Source organism: Cinclus cinclus, chromosome 10 (genome assembly GCF_963662255.1).
Source record: "Cinclus cinclus chromosome 10, bCinCin1.1, whole genome shotgun sequence".
NCBI classification, from domain to species: domain Eukaryota; kingdom Metazoa; phylum Chordata; class Aves; order Passeriformes; family Cinclidae; genus Cinclus; species Cinclus cinclus.
In genome coordinates, this window is record NC_085055.1 from 4,615,852 (window position 1) to 4,631,382 (window position 15,531).

General features: G+C 46.6%; 1 protein-coding gene across 2 annotated transcripts in view; it reads right to left on the bottom strand.

The window, feature by feature from the left end:
• Positions 1 to 333: 333 nt before the first annotated feature.
• The window catches only part of PLD1 (phospholipase D1), a 39,352-nt gene continuing 24,154 nt past the window's right edge, over positions 334 to 15,531 (bottom strand). For both annotated transcript variants that reach the window (XM_062498879.1, XM_062498878.1), the window contains 8 exons: positions 10,297 to 10,407; positions 9,526 to 9,614; positions 6,978 to 7,091; positions 5,822 to 5,871; positions 4,770 to 4,904; positions 1,889 to 2,042; positions 1,118 to 1,232; positions 334 to 558 (listed from right to left, as the gene is read on the bottom strand). In XM_062498879.1, coding sequence (XP_062354863.1) covers positions 334 to 558; positions 1,118 to 1,232; positions 1,889 to 2,042; positions 4,770 to 4,904; positions 5,822 to 5,871; positions 6,978 to 7,091; positions 9,526 to 9,614; positions 10,297 to 10,407 — 993 coding nt within the window. The remainder of the gene's footprint in view (positions 559 to 1,117; positions 1,233 to 1,888; positions 2,043 to 4,769; positions 4,905 to 5,821; positions 5,872 to 6,977; positions 7,092 to 9,525; positions 9,615 to 10,296; positions 10,408 to 15,531) is intronic.

Consider the following 15,531-nt stretch of genomic DNA (forward strand, 5'->3'; position numbering starts at 1 on the left):
ACCACAGGACACAGCTGGCAGTGCTGACAACATTGACTGGGAGTCAGTTCCTGTCCTAGGAAGTTGCTTGCATCCTTTAGATGCTCAAAACATGCCTGAAGAAGTAACTCCTCCAGAGGTTACACTTCTCATCTGCCGTAATTGCCAAGTTTTTCTGCTCCTCTTGTCTGCTAGTGTTGATTTGCTTCAAGTTCCTCTACCAAAATCCTTCAGAAGAGCTCATTAGCTTGGTGGAGAAGCTTTTTGTCTCCTCTTACTTTCCAAAATCCCGTATTTTTCATTAACTTCTCTCCTGAGAACAAGACTTTGAAAGGTAAAGCAGTCTGCATCTTCTTAAGTCCAAACCTCCATGGGTACCATGGACTCCTTTGTTCCAACAGAGGGAAGCAAGTACTCTTCCTCCAGAAAACGAAAGGGGAATTGCACTAAAAATCCACGAATCTTTTTTAATTCTTCTGCTGCTTTTGCAGGATCATCACTTGCTAATTTGGGCTTGTTGATGAAATCACGCAGTTGGGTTAAATTATTCACCTGGTCACTGGGAAGGCATCGAAACACCTGATCAAAATAGAAAAGTCTCCTGTCAGCGTAAGGGAAATGCAGCAACACAGAGTTCATGAGAGAGACCAAAGCATCTAGTGCAAATTCCCCAGGATGGGAGTGACTGAATTAACAGCCCAGAGAACAGGGAGGGAAGAGGTATGTGCCTGTCTTCGATGAGGCTGGAGCAGGCAGAGGGGAAGCTCCAGGGCCTTTTCTGATCACTGCAAAAGCTCATTAAAAGACAGAATTAAAATTTGCTTCTACTCCAGTTACACTGTGGGTAATTACAAGCAGCAACTACACTACTGCCATTCACTGGAGCTACAGCATACGCAAACACAAGGATAAATCTGATCTGCTGCCTTCATGGGTGCTGTCACACTGAGAATGCACCAGCTCCAGTTTCTTGTTCACAGCTCTTGCATCTGACACTACTCATTCCTTCAAAACATCTCTGAAGGTCCAATCCCAGGAACTGGACCTGCTCTCTTTGCCCTCCCTGTTCTGCTTCTCCCATTGGGATCTGCTGCCTCTGTGTGGAATGGAGGGAGAGGGAAGTTGCTGTGCTCCTCACTTTATCAAAGATGGTGGCATTGCGAGCTGCTGTGGCAATCCACACCTCCTTGAAGAATTTGTCACAGACGGGATCCTGGTGTTCCAGATTGAGATCAGAGCCGCCAAGGACAACCCTGAGAAGACAAAGGGATGGATGCTCACAGAGACTGAAGCACTGGGCACTCCCCTCTTGATAAATGCCAAGAAACAAGAAGTTTCCTTGGGACTTAGCAAACCCTGTGTGCTCCCAGCACCCTCCCATTCCCATCCCCTGTGATAATCTGTCAGCTCTAATGCTGCTTGATTTTCTCCTTTTCTTCTGTGCAGTAACGGTCCAGATGGGAAATAGGGTGGCAGGAGGAAAAAAAAAGGAAAAAGGCCTTAAACTAAAAATGGCTGTGTTGTGGGCCAGATGGCTGCTCCCAGCAAAAAAAGCTTCCTTTAAAAAGTGACACTGCCACCCGAGATTGAGAGAGTGTGCAAACAGGATCTGGAGGGGAAATACCCCTTTTTTATAAGCTCTTCTAGAAAATTCTGAAGCAAAAAAAAAAAAAAAAAAGTTAAAATCAAGCTACCAAGCAGTGGACAGGAGAAGTGTGAGGAAGGCTAGCGAAACAGCAGCAAAACCCTGGGTTAAGTCCAGGCCAAACAGAGCTAAACCCGTGCAGGCAGTGGCAGCCCATTGGTTTGTGGGGCAGGTTAAGCCTGAGCAAGCCCTGCCTGTAGCCCTGCTCAGCACCCACATCCCCTCCCTGCCATGCTGGGCCAGCCCCCAGCCCCCAGAGCCCACCTGAAGCAGCGCAGGCGGAGGGACTGGGCGAACCTCCCGGCGCTGTACTCCTGTCCGTCCATCACGGAGGGCACGGTGTCACTGTCCTGCACGATGATGGCAATCTCACTGTCCCTCTTGCCCAGCATGCTGCGGTCGTTGATGTTGGCAGAGCCTGGACAGGGCAGGACAGGGCACAGGCAATGTCTCGCTGCTGCTCCAGGTGCTCCTGCACACACTCCATCACCACCCGCCACCCCTGGGGCCCTCTGCAACCCTTGGCTCCATGGGGAACCATCCACGGCTTTCACAGGTAAAACCCCAACCTGATGCCTTAGATTTTAGCTTTTCTGTTTTTCAGATCCTGTACTGTGTTAGTGTATCACTCTGAACTCCATATAGACTGTTGTGAGCTCTCTTCACATTTTGGTCAGATCCTTCTAAGCCTGAGAACCAAAGACACCTGTAGAGGAGACAAATCCCTCTGCAGACATCCTTGTGAGGGCCCCCTGGCACTTTGTTGGAGATAAGAAAAACTACTTGCTTAGAATGACTCATGCTAGAAAAAATGTAAGCTCTTCTTCTTATCTTTTTAGAATATTATGGGTTAGGTTTGATTCTTTATAATTGGTTGTCCCAAACAAAGAACCAAACATTTTGGTTGGCCAAAATGTGTTAACCCTGTCTTCCATTGGTTTACTTGGGATTCCCCCTAAACCCTATAAAATTACATTTGTGATCCCCCATCTTTGGATTTGTAGCCTGAACCCTTCACGGATGATAATAAATCCTGTGGAAAAAGTCTGAGCTGCTCTCACGGTCTTTTTATGCTGGCTGGAAACTACAGGTTTCTGTGAGAAACCATGAAGCTGAGTGCCTGAAAAGCCAGCAGCACTCACAAACCTTGGAACTTCCCCCTACCCAACAACAAGAGGGCGGGGGGGGACAAGAAAAAGTTACAGACACCGTCTGCCTCAGGCCCCCCAAAAAAGTGAATCAGGGTGGGGAGCAAACTGGAAGTTTATGACTTCATTACCTGAAGCTGTAATTGGAGAATTAGCCCAGTATGCAAATAGACCAAACTTAAATCTGTCTGAGAAACTCGTGACTGTTGCCCATTTTGAGTGTAACCCCTTTGGGAGACTTTGTCTGCCCTTAATGTACCTGAAGGCCCTTCAATAAATAGATCCACTTTTATCAAAGTTATAAACTTTGTCTGGCCTCTGTTTCTAGGTAAGACCGTTCCAGGCATCAACCAGGGGGCTTTGCTATGGAAACACAGACCATGAGATGAGTTGGGGGAGAGAAAAAAAACCTCCAACTAATTTTTGCAGGCTTCAACAGTTTGGAAGAAGATTAAACCACAGCCAAACCGAGGACAACATTTTCAAAATTTGTTCTTTCTGCAACTTCCCAGATGCTTCTGCTGAAGGAGCCACAGCTTTAAAAGGTCTGAACTGCATGTGGTTTGGATACCAAATTACCTGAGGCAGGATGGGCTCTCTGGGTAAATCCCAGAATGGTTTGGCTTGGAAAAGACTTGCAAGCTCCTCTGGTTTTAACCTCCCTGCCATGGTCAAGGAAACCTTTCATTAGACCAGGTTGCTGTTCCATTCAGGGGGTCTGCTTGAGACCAGATGAGGCTTTGTCCTCCCAAACAAGTTTCTCTGTCCTACACAGACAGCAGAATACAGGGCATGAAGGAACATTGCTTGCAGTTGTTGGCTCCAAGGGAACAGCAAGATGTAGGGAAGGATAGGCATAATGAGGTCATAACCTTCAGAAACGACCAAAACAATAAAAAAATATGCAGACACAGCTGTAAGAGACCCCCAGGCTGCAGTTAGCCATTGAGCCTTCCCAGGAACTGGATTAACTGCAGGGGAGCCAACACCTGCAGAGGAAAAACCAGCTAAGTGCTTCTCTGTCCTTTCATCCCCTCCTCCTGCCCAGTAGCTTCATGAGCAGTTCATTTCCATGCACTTTCTTACGTGGAAAAGGGATGACTTCCCATCCTCTCACCAGGCAGCACAGATGCACAGGCTGTATAAAAATCTACCCTCGAGCTTATAAGTACTGAAAATAAAAACTAAGAGCTGCCTCAGGCCCCCAGACCCTCCCAGCTGGAACAACACAGCTCCTGCTCTGCTATCAAACCACCTCAGAGCCACTCTGGGCACTGGAGACAGGATCTGGCCCCTGAGAAGGTGACGGAGGAGCAAACCTCACCACGGGTCATCTGAGACCACTGCTTTGAAGGGAGGGAGTATTTCAGGTCTTGTAAAATCTGGTATTAAGGTATTCATTGGCAAGGTTTTTACTGCTGATATAACAGCTCAAAAGGGACTTCTTTAAAATTCTTTTGCAGTGTAGATCTTTGAGCCTGAAGTCTCTTGTCTTTGCTTCATTTTCTCATAATAAATACGGTAAGAGAAGAGGATAAAATGGTATCTCTTACTTCCTATAGCATATTGTCCCATTCTTAGGAAATTGAGCTGATACATGACACATGTTGTCCAAACCTTCCAAATTTTACAGCACATTCTGTTCTTTCAGGAACAGATGACAAGTCTCACAAGTCTTCCTGCTAGAGCAGAGTTTGATACAAGACAGATGGACAGTATTTGCTGCAGTGGGATTCTCTTCACGGTTACACACAGATTTAAAAGATTTTAGAAAAACAAATTAAATGACAGTCCTCTGAATCCTTTCTTCCTTCTTGATGAATTTATGAGTTTGATTTCTAGGTTTGTTTTTTATAAACAGCAAAATATTTCTCAGGAAAGAAATGACAACATAGAAAAGCCCACGGCACTGCAGCCTGCACTGTGCATGGGGATGGGAAGGGACTGATCCAGGTAAAACCCAGTGCCCCAAACCCCTCCTCAGAGTCCCTGCTCACCGATTATAACTGTGTTGTCATCAGCAATGAGCAGTTTGCTGTGCACATAGATGAGCTCCGTGACCAGTTTTCCTTCCAGCTCTGCATATGTTCGGAGGCCACAGAATGATATGTAGTTTATCCACTTATCTCCAACTGAAAATTAAAAGACAAGAAAACTGATGGGACAAGAGAGGTGGAAGAGGAAAAAAAAAAACTAACAAAACGACCTTGTTTACATGAAGCCTCCTAAGAATAACAGTTCATTTTTGACTTAAAAAAAATTATAAATTAACAGATAACAGAAATAATTTTTTAAAAAAATAGACATGAAAATTTTTTTGTGAGCTCACTGTGCTGCTCCGATCTGCTGCTTGCTCAGAGACTCCCACTTCAGTGAGAAATTACTCCAGTCTCCTGGGCACAGCACAATAGGTGGACTATGAGACTGCTTTTCTGCTGATCCTGCAGAAAGGAGGCTGGAAGCAGGTGTTTTGTCCATGGTCAGTATGGCAAATGTGTCCTAATGCACTTGTGTGCAGTTCAGATTTACACCAGGACTTAGAACAAATGAGGCATTATGCATGGTCCTAGTGTTTGTGATACGTGGGTTTTCACAGTGCTCCGATTCCCAGCAGAGCAAATTCCAGCAGGATTCCTCATGGCAAGGAAACAGCCTCCTGCTTTAGGCAGGTTCTTCCTCTGCACATCTGACAACTGCCAGAAACAAACCCTGTGTGGGATCCAGGGGGAGGCTGAGGGCTCATGGCTCCCAGAAGTGTGACCCCGCTCAGGACATTTTCCAAATAACACAATCCTGAGCAGCTGCAACTGTGCTGTGCTCCTCCCTGGGGTGCTTCCCTCCTCTGGATCAGGGCTGCAGCCAGGTCTGAAGTCTGACAAGTGGCCATGGCTTGTGTGACCCGACAGAGCTCACCATGGGAGGATGGTCAAGGAAGAGGTCGCTCAGTCCCATGAGCCTGTAGCATGTGTTGCATTACGTGTTATAGATGCATCCATCAAACAGCAGCGTCCAAAGTAAACAACACAGAGGAGAGGAATAAAGTTCTTACCCTCTGCCTTCAGCTGGCCCAGGATGGAGTTTTCCCCTCGGCACATGGTCCTGGAAAGAAGGTAGGCAGCCATCAGCACCCCTGTGGCTCCAGACAGCAACATGTGCTGGAGCAGAACCGGGTGGGGTAAATCACAAACACAGCTGCCTTTCAAACAGCAGGAGAAACAGGGTACTTCTGGAGCACATTTTTTTCCCCCAAATGACTGTTACTACATCAAGTAGCTCCTAAAGGAGCTCATCTCATGTTCCAAAAGGAGCTTATACCAACCCACAGAGGAGCTGGGGAACACTTCTGCCTTTGCACATGGCAATAATTGTAAATGTGTGACAAACAGGGCTGCTACCTCTGTGCCAGGCCTGGATGTGAAATCACACTAAGAAAAACATCAGCACTTGCAGAACACCAGGTCAGGGAGTTTGTGTGATTATAGCTGGGCTGGAAAAGTCAGAGCTGAAATTCCAAAGAATCAACCAACCCATGGGCAATTTCCTCTGGTAGCCTTTGCAGGAGGAAGCTCAAACAGAGGGGTCAGGGGGACATGCTACTTTCCATCTGCTCATGTCCCCTGCCCCACTCATCCTCCTGGAGGTGCAGCAGGACCCCTGCAGGCCAGCAGACGAGAGATTTCACTCTGAGGGTTGCATCAGTCTCTGCACACTGACTGTGCCCTGGCCATACCACAACAGCTTTCCAGTCAAACCATCCTGGGCAATTCTGCCTTCTACATTTCCCAGCACAAGGACTATCCTACTGCATCTCAGTCCTTCCTATGAGACCTCCTCGACTGCAAGTGCCCCCCCAAAACATCCATCCTGGAGCAGGGGAATCACACTGGGGAAGATTCCATTGCCTGCATGGGGCCAACAGGCAGAGGAGGTCAATTATCAGCCAAAAAGGCAGATTTGGAGACAAATCTTCGCCAGGAAGTCTGATTTAATCACCTAAGTGGGAAAAATAAAATCATAGAACTGTTTGGTTTGGTTGAGCCTCAAAGCTCATCTATCTCCATCCCCCTGCCATGGGCAGGGACACCTTCCCAAGACCGGGCTGCCCAAAGCTCTGTCCACGCTGGTCACAATGATGGCAGGTGGGGCTTGGGGACCCCCTGCAGCAGTGGAGTGTCCAGGGGTCTCTGCCAGCCTGCCTGTGGTACCTGTAGTTGAAGTGCATGATGGCCTGCAGTGCGTTCCCCCCGCCCGTCGAGATGTCCCCTTCAAAGCCCGGCAGCAGCGGGATCACCACGTACACTCGGAAACGCTTGTTCTCCCTGAAAAACAAGAGAGTTTGGGGGAATATCAGCCTGGGAATTTTACAGCACCCTGGAGAAGTCACAGCTTTGCACAAGATGAAGTCCACTCCGTTTCACTTCCCCTGAGATGACCGACTTGTTTCTCATCCAATGCCACCACATAAATTTTAAGGGAGCAAAGTGTGAAGTGCATTTCCAGTTTAAGGAATTCATCACCTGCCATCAGTACTTCTGTGAGTGCTCCTTCAGGAGGAGAAGGAATAATTTACTCTCAGCAAATAGCAAAAGAAGCTAAAGGAAAATAGACACATTTTTATGGAAATTCAGGGGCAGGCTAAGGATTTTTCAGATTGTGTCTGACACTATAAAGGTTTGTTTGAGCACCCCAACAGCCCAGTCACATTGATACTAGTGCAGACTGGTGTGGACAGCTGCCTGGCAGAGCACAGCAAAGCTTACAGAGCTATCAGAGGCAGAAACCCAAAACCTAACCCAGTGTTCCCACTGTCTCCTGGTTTTCAAAAGTCAGAAACACCACAAAAGGTGGAAAAAGTTCAGAACACAAGCAAAACCTTGATCACTGGGGGAAAGCAAATATGTCCTTTATATATCACAGCACCCAAAAATCTCAGTTCCAGAGTTCTCCAAACTAATCCATACCCTATTTGTGACCCCATTCAAAACAAAAGCTACTATTGTGGCACTGCTTGGGGCTTTTCTCAAAGCTCCCTTTAGGTTTCCTCTGCTGACAAATGCCAGGTGCATCTGCTCTGAGAGAACTTTCCTGGGTGCTGGGAATTCCCTGCTCTGTGCCCCGGAGAAGGACGAGAAGGACGAGAATAATGCTCCATGGAAGGATGTTGCCACTAGATGGCAAACACAGTTCAATCAGCACAAAACCATTCCACAAGCACTCGGAGGAGGAGCCAGTCCGCAGTTTTTGCTAGAAGTACTCCTTCCTCGGGCAAGCCATGCCTGTGGATTCAGGGGTGTGGGAATTGTGAAGCACTGGGGTCCCATCTGAGCTGGGAGGGAGACAGTGAGGACCTGTGTGTCTTTCATTTCAACTTTCATTTCATTTCCTTCCAGCTTTGTTGGGCACTGCAGACTGGCTCTAGTTTGCCAGCAGAGCTCAGAAACAGTTAATGAAGCCTTACCCAGACACAAGAGACTATGAAACCAAGTCTGTTTGCATCATGAGAAAGGTCTACCAACAAAAGCATTCCCTAAAAAGTAGTTTGTTTGTGTAAGGACAGTGTTTACTAAACTGCTTAGAGAGCCACCCATGAAAAAAAAAGAGGAAACCAAGAAAAGAGCATTATTAGTAACATCAGTAGAAAATATTTAGTCTGGAAGAGTGAGAAGTATACAAGCTCACTACAGACGTTATTTTATAATTAAATGCTGCTTTCCTGGGGCAGTTTGGAAAATGAGCATTATAATACAAACCATTTAGGTCTCAATTTACTTTTCATCTTAGGTAATGCAGAATTTAAACCTTATATTCAGTTAGGAATTGCCAACATTAAGCCAGCACAATACTGGCATACAATTGGAGTAGAGCAGAAGTGAGCATCATATCTGGAAATGGGTCACTATGAATCTGTGTGATCCCCTTTTGTGATCAGACTTGGGATCTGGACAGAATGAGACCCCTTACATAAACTTTATCTAACAGGAAAACCTCAACAGATTACCTGGAGAATTTGCTGCTGCATCAGTTTAGATAAGTTTAGGAAGTTTCCTGTATATCAGCCCAGCAGGAGCATGGTACAGTTTTATACTATGAAACAGATGTCTCAAAGAGACTCCAGGGGAGCAACCTCAAGCAAGGCTGCCCAGGATCAAAGTAAAGACAAGCCACTACCTGTGGCATTGATGTTAACACAGGGTTAGAGGTGTGCTGAAGGAGTGTCTAAAATATGGTTGGATTCAATCCACCCAGGAACAAAAAACAGTCCTCTTGCAAAGACTGGAGGTGGTGAACACCCTCCAGCATGTACCAGAAAAAGTTGTTCAAACAATAGCAGAACCCTGCAGTCAAATCCTCAAAATGTGTTTGCTTCCCCAGTTGGAAATCACTCCTCTCTAGATGATTTAAATAAACCACAAATCTCAGTTTACCCTTCCCACCCATGAAATTGCCTGACCACCCACCTCAAGGCAAGTTGGCAATGGAGCAAAGGTGTCACTGAACCAGAGCACAAAGGGCTTGCCTTTAAACAAGTTCCATAGTTAAAAGTACATTTACATTGGGGTAAGTCCAGAAAATCAATTTCTGGATGCAAAGAAACCACTCAGGAGTCTCACAGCTGCAAATGCAGATGCTCGACCCCATCGGTTCTGTGTTGGCACAGCTACTGTCCAGCTCTGTTCACTGAAGGGTTATTTTTTGCACCACACAGTGGAAATGCACCTGAAGACTTCCAGTGGCTCATTAAGAACAGATTACCTGTGAGCTTTAAGAATCCTCTGAGCAATCGCATCACCGATCTTGTTCCAGACAACTTTATCATCAGCACAGCTAATAAAAAACTGGTTCTGCAGGAAAAGCAAGCAAACTTACTGTCAGACACTGCCAGCAACCAAGTCAAAATATTTGCATGCTGTATTTCAGACCAAGAGCAACTAAAGATAGCTGGGTTTGTGTGCCACTGGAGTAGAGGCTTTTTAAAATTATAATTAAATGATATGTGTGTCTGTGCCTGCTTAGGGAATGAATTAGTCCTTATTAATAACACTCCTTAGAAAGTTCACATAAAGAGCAACCTAACAAGAGGCTAAAAAAAAAAAAAAAAAAAAAGAGAGAGAGGAGGAAAAGCATCTCCATTCAGCCAGCACTGAGTGTCACTCTGACACAAGAGATTGCTACAGCTGAAGGCTCTGTGGATGAAGAGCTGCTCTTTGAGTGGGAGGTTTGAGCATGCACAGGGGACACTGCAAAGCCAGAGAGGGGACAGGGAGACTATTGCGCAGGCCTTGAAAGCTGCTGGCAATTTTGCAAAGAGCCTTATAAAGGAGAGGTCTACTTTTTTCTACCTTGTGGGCAGATGGCTGTCAGGGTACACAGCCATCAGTCTGGCCTGAAGACCACTGAAGGTAATGGATCTGTCTAAATGGCTACAAACTTAGGACCAAACCTCGAGAAGTAATCACCCTCCTGATGGCTACAAGCCATGCCCAGAGCATCAGGACCCTCCTGCCTTCCCCCTCTGCCACTCACCTCTATGTAAATGTAGTGCTTGCTGTTCTCTATCACGCTGATGTAGGCTTTGTGGATGGACTCCTCGTGGTATTTAATGCCAGCAGACCAGTCAGCAGCAGAGCGGATCACCTGGAAAGCAAGAGAGAGACACCTTCAGCTCTGTCCGTCCAGGACAGCACCATGGCACCTGAATTACCCCAGAGGCAAGGCTCTTCCCTGGCACAGCCAGGCTTCCACTAAATAAGGTAGTAAGTGCAACATTTATACTGCATTTGTAATTGTGAGAAAGGACATTCAGAAATAGTATTAATGCTTAGCAATGTTTTGATTAAAAACATAAGAGCCCTGTCCCATTGCTGTACTACTGCCCTCTTCCACCTGAGCAGTTCCAGATGCTTATTCTTGCTTAAGGTCTTATGATAAACTGCTTTTAAAAAACCCTAAATTTCCAAGCTTTACAGATGCACGTCCCCACCATTGATCTCCTGCCCAGCACTTTAAAGCTGGTCTCCAGCTGGGGCAGGGTATTTTTCCCCCAAGGAGGCTGTACAGAATCATACAGTCAAGTCTGATAGACCGTGCCCTTGTCCTCAGCGCTGGAGGTTATTTGTTTATTCTGCCAAATTCTTGCACAAGCCATCCCATTTGTAATGATACTACTTAGTTTTTACTGGAAATCAACTTATAAAGTAGATTTCCTGCAAGATTGCCAGGGCATGTCCTGCCCCTCCATCCTGCAGTTTTTGTGCAAGAGAGCCAAACCAACATGACAAACAATCTTTTTTTGTGCTCTGGGCCAGGCTGAGCAAACCCCACAGCCAGAGATGCTGTGGCACCTCCTGCTCCTGCACTTTGAGTCAAGAGGCAGCCACATTACGCCCCAGGTGACACTTTCCTAGATGTAGTATGTAGTATATACTAATAACTTAGTATTGGCAGGAGTATGTGCTTGGGAGAACAGTTACTCATTATTAGCCTCTCTCTTTAAACACTGTCAAGAAAAAACATTGAAACAATAGCCTTAAAAAGCTCAATATAAAAATTATACTGGAACTTGAGGTCAGTCCCACACAGCACAAGACCCAGAGGCCAGGGATCTATGAAATGTGTGTGTCAGTTCCAGCAAAATCCTGATCTCTTGGGAATCGACCAAAGTAATCCTCTCTTCTCCAGAAGATCTCTGGAGGTGGCACTTGGGGCCATTGCTGTTTAACAGCAGATGACTTCTGAGCTAATTCCTTCACCTGGACAGGAGCTTTCTCCCGTATCTGTTTTTCCCAGTAAAAAACAGGCCCTGCAACTCTCATATTTGGCTGCTCTCTTGGCCAACAGGAGGGTGCACGCTGCAGTCTCCCTACCCGAGTGTTGGGGTCACAAATGTTGGAATGAGGGAGCCAGCCTGAATACAAGGGCTGCCACAGCCTTTAGCAATGCCAAACAGCTGCCTTTTGCCTGCATAAGCCTCTGCAAGGCCATGCTGATCACTCCTGAAGGTTTTTAATCACTCATTTGGTTTACAAAGCCAAGGCTGAGTGTTCCCACTCATCCCAGGCTGGGCTCTGCTGGAACAACACTGAGCAGACTGAGATCTTGAACAAAATTCCACCACTGTCATTAATAAGCTGTTACTGGTGTTAATAAGAACATAAAAACCAGTTTTCTGGATAGAAAGCAGGCTAATTACTCCATACACAGCCTGGACTGGAGCTCACAGCACTTCCACTCTCACCAGCACAGCAATCTAGAACTGCACTTCAGAAAGTGGCAGACTGTAGCTTTCTAGTACACAAAATCTGATATTCAAGTTTCCTTTTTTTTTTTTTAAGCTAGTTAACACAACAGGACCATCACTCAGGACCCTCCCCTTCCAGCACCATGACTTCCCAGTGCATCATCCACCTGCCCTTCCCTACATTCCTCCTCATACCTCCACATAACTGGCACCCAGCTCACTCCACACCCCGGGTTGCCCCTATTACAGTGCCATCATCCCTCTGCCTCACCCCAGAATAATGTGTCATGGCCAATTCCAAAATGCTGGCACAGCACCACCCAAAAAGCTCCCATCAGGTACAACCCCTGCAAAAGGAAGAAGGGGTGTCAGAAAATGCTGGATGGGACAGCAGAATGAGTATAAGGTGCTTCATCTTGGACCTCCTCAAAATAAAGTTGTTTTTAACAGATCTGCAGCCACAGGAACAGGACAATGCCACCAAGGCAGCAACCCATGGTGACAAAGTTGTGGCACACACAGACAAACACACCCACACCTGGAAGTTTGCTACACAGCCCTTCCCTTATCACTGATGTTCCATCTCACACTTCTGGACACCTCTCTTTCCTGTCAAGGCATTTAAAGGCAGCTAGTTCAAACCCAACCTATTTCCTGGGAAGAAAAGGTCACATGTTGCCCAGCTGAGCACCTCCCATCCAAACCCAGAGCCTCCATGCTCCTGCCTCTCCCTTCCCCTCCCTAGAGTTTCTTAGTAGCTTGTCATCCCTTTAACTTCTCTAACTGATACAAAGGTGATAAATATGATGTTTGCTGAGGGTTAGTGCATAAACCCTGAACAATGCAGAGCTCTCACACAGACTTCAAAGAGGTGAGGGTGTCAGCTGCTGCCAGAGCATTAAACTTTCATTGCATTTCCATCAGGAAATGCCTCACTATGTCATGTCTTTTGCAGCGCTGGATTTGGCAGATAACAGCAAACTCTGGAGTGGAAATAGGGAGATGAAATAGTAGAAAAAAAATCTGGCACTGTCTTTGGCAGATCTCTATTTGACTCTTGCAAGAATCAATGCGCTCTTGCAAAAATCATGTTGCTTATTGCAAGCAAAGCCCCGAAGCTCAAATGAAAGAGGATAGGAGACGAAGTCTGACTCCTTTTCCTCATTCCTAGCCTGTGCCTCCACAGTGTTTCCCACACACACTGCATTCATCCTCCCTGCCCAGGGGAAAGCCCTTGTCAGTGCTCTTTTCTCCCAGAAATGCTTTCCTACTCCTCTTCTCTCATAGAGGAGAGCAAAACCAGATGGTACAATGAGGCTGGAATCTGTTGCTGACAGGTCAATGGTTTGGGCTTGCAGCAATGTTGCAATCCCCACGGATCCTTTGTGTTTTCTCTTCCTCTGATCTGCCCACAGTTGAAGACAGACTTGCAAACAAGGTCAGAAACAAGAAACCCAACAGCCAGGCTTTCCTCAATCACCCCACAGCCAAGGGCAGTCCTGGAATGCTGGATTTTACCTTGGGGCAGTAACTTGTGCCTATAAAATCCCTACACAGTGCTCAAATGGAGGTAAAAGGGGATTGGCTGCTGGCCAGCCAAAGAATTCAATACTAAGAACAAGAATATCGCTCTAGTTTTTCTGGATAAAGAGTTGATAAAAGATTTTAGGATATCTGCTTATTTCTGTGCAGAACTGTACCACTAAGAGGAGATGCAAGCACCTGAGCCCTCTGCTCCAAAATGAATAAATGGGACAAGCAAGAGGTTGACATTTCTGTCCCTGCAGAAAAGGAGAAGTCACATAGGGATGCCCTGATGCACACCCCGGGAGCTCCAGAAAAAGGCAACCAGGAGGGGGAGTTCAGACCCAGGCTGCAGGTATCCTGCCCCGTCCCCACTTCCTACAGCAGCCAAATCTGAAACCTCCATCCGGAGGAGAGACTGAGTCACCTGTGGATTTGCAGTGGGACTTCAGGATGCTCAGGGCACTTGTGTCACCTGGGGGCCAAGGGAAGCAAGGCCAGTGTGGGTATTAGGGAGGAGACAGTCAAAATTTTACTATGCGCATGCAAATCCCTCCTTGGAGCTTGAGAAGGTCACCCAGAAATCATAACCCAGCTGAAGCAGCCTGGGGACCTGCACCCAGGCAGAGTGCCCCAGCCTGGGCAGAGCAGCCCCTATCACTGCAAATGCTCTTCCCTATCAGTTATCTCTCACACTGGGAAGGCTGATACATTTCAGGACAACACATTTGCAGCCTAATGTATAGTTTTATTTATCTGTCTACATGCAGGGATATTTTGACAGATGTATAAATAAGAAATGAGCAAGGTAGTTTCAAATGAATAATTTACAAGACAAACCTCCTCTCTTTATGCTGTTTATGGCATCACTGAGAGCAGCCCCTCATTTCCTGTATGTATCAGTTACTTGCAATGCCTCAGCAATGTGGTGGCCAGGCTGGTTTTCCAACACCTCACCCATCACTCAGCACTGGAGCCTGCAGATTCTGCAGTCACCGTTTGAGCTCCATCTTCCTCTCCCACAGCCTGATGCCCTGAGCCAGCAGCTCTGCAGCTGGACTGAAGAGAAGCTGGATCTAGGTTGTTCTCAGTTTAATTTCTCCAATGGGAACTGCTTCCAGTTCTGTAATCAGTAGAGTTTAACTTTTTGGTACAGCAAACGCTGTGGTTTAGAAGTTGTGGCTTATCTTGCAGTTTAAGCATGCTCAGGGGACACAGGCCCATTACTTCCATGAGAACAAGATTTCCCGAAAAGCTGGCGTCAGACACAGACAGGGAGGCATTTAGAGCCACAGGGAACAGGATGATGCCTGAAGGGGACTACTTCCCAGCAAGCTGGGAGCCTTGCTTTGGAGGCTGTTGCAAAACACCCCAGACCCCCGACACAAGATCCCTGTGCTGCCCATCCCTCACACCACACAGAGAGGAGCAGACAATGCCCTGACAATCCACAAAACCAGAAAAAAGCATCTTATTTCACTAAGCTTTCCCAAGCAGTGCTGTCATCTGGGCAGACCATTCCTTACAAAGAGCAAAGTAATGCATTTTTACTGGTTTTGGTCTAACTGCTCTTACTTCATACATCTTTCATCCACAGAGACATATGATGGTTCTGCTGCTTCAGCATAACTATTTTGACTTTGTACTCTTCAACAAGTTCATATTTCTGCTGGGTAACAGCAGTATACAAGTATGTGCATTTGATAGAGAAAATGGGGCTTTTAAACAGAGGTACCTTGGAAATTCTGACTGTGAGAACTGATTGTCACAAATCAGACTGTGGGCTGTGTGGAACTGCAGAGAACCCCCAGGGGTGCAGGGCTGCATAATAAAGTGCAGATGTTCAGATGAAGTTCAAGGCAGAAAACAACAACCCCAAGACTCCATCTAATGCTGGGCTCTCACTGACCACCACCAGTCTGAGCGAAGCGTCAGAGCCTGGCAGGCTGCTCTAAGATCTGAGATAAATAGTCAGTGGGTAACCTCAACCCATCAGG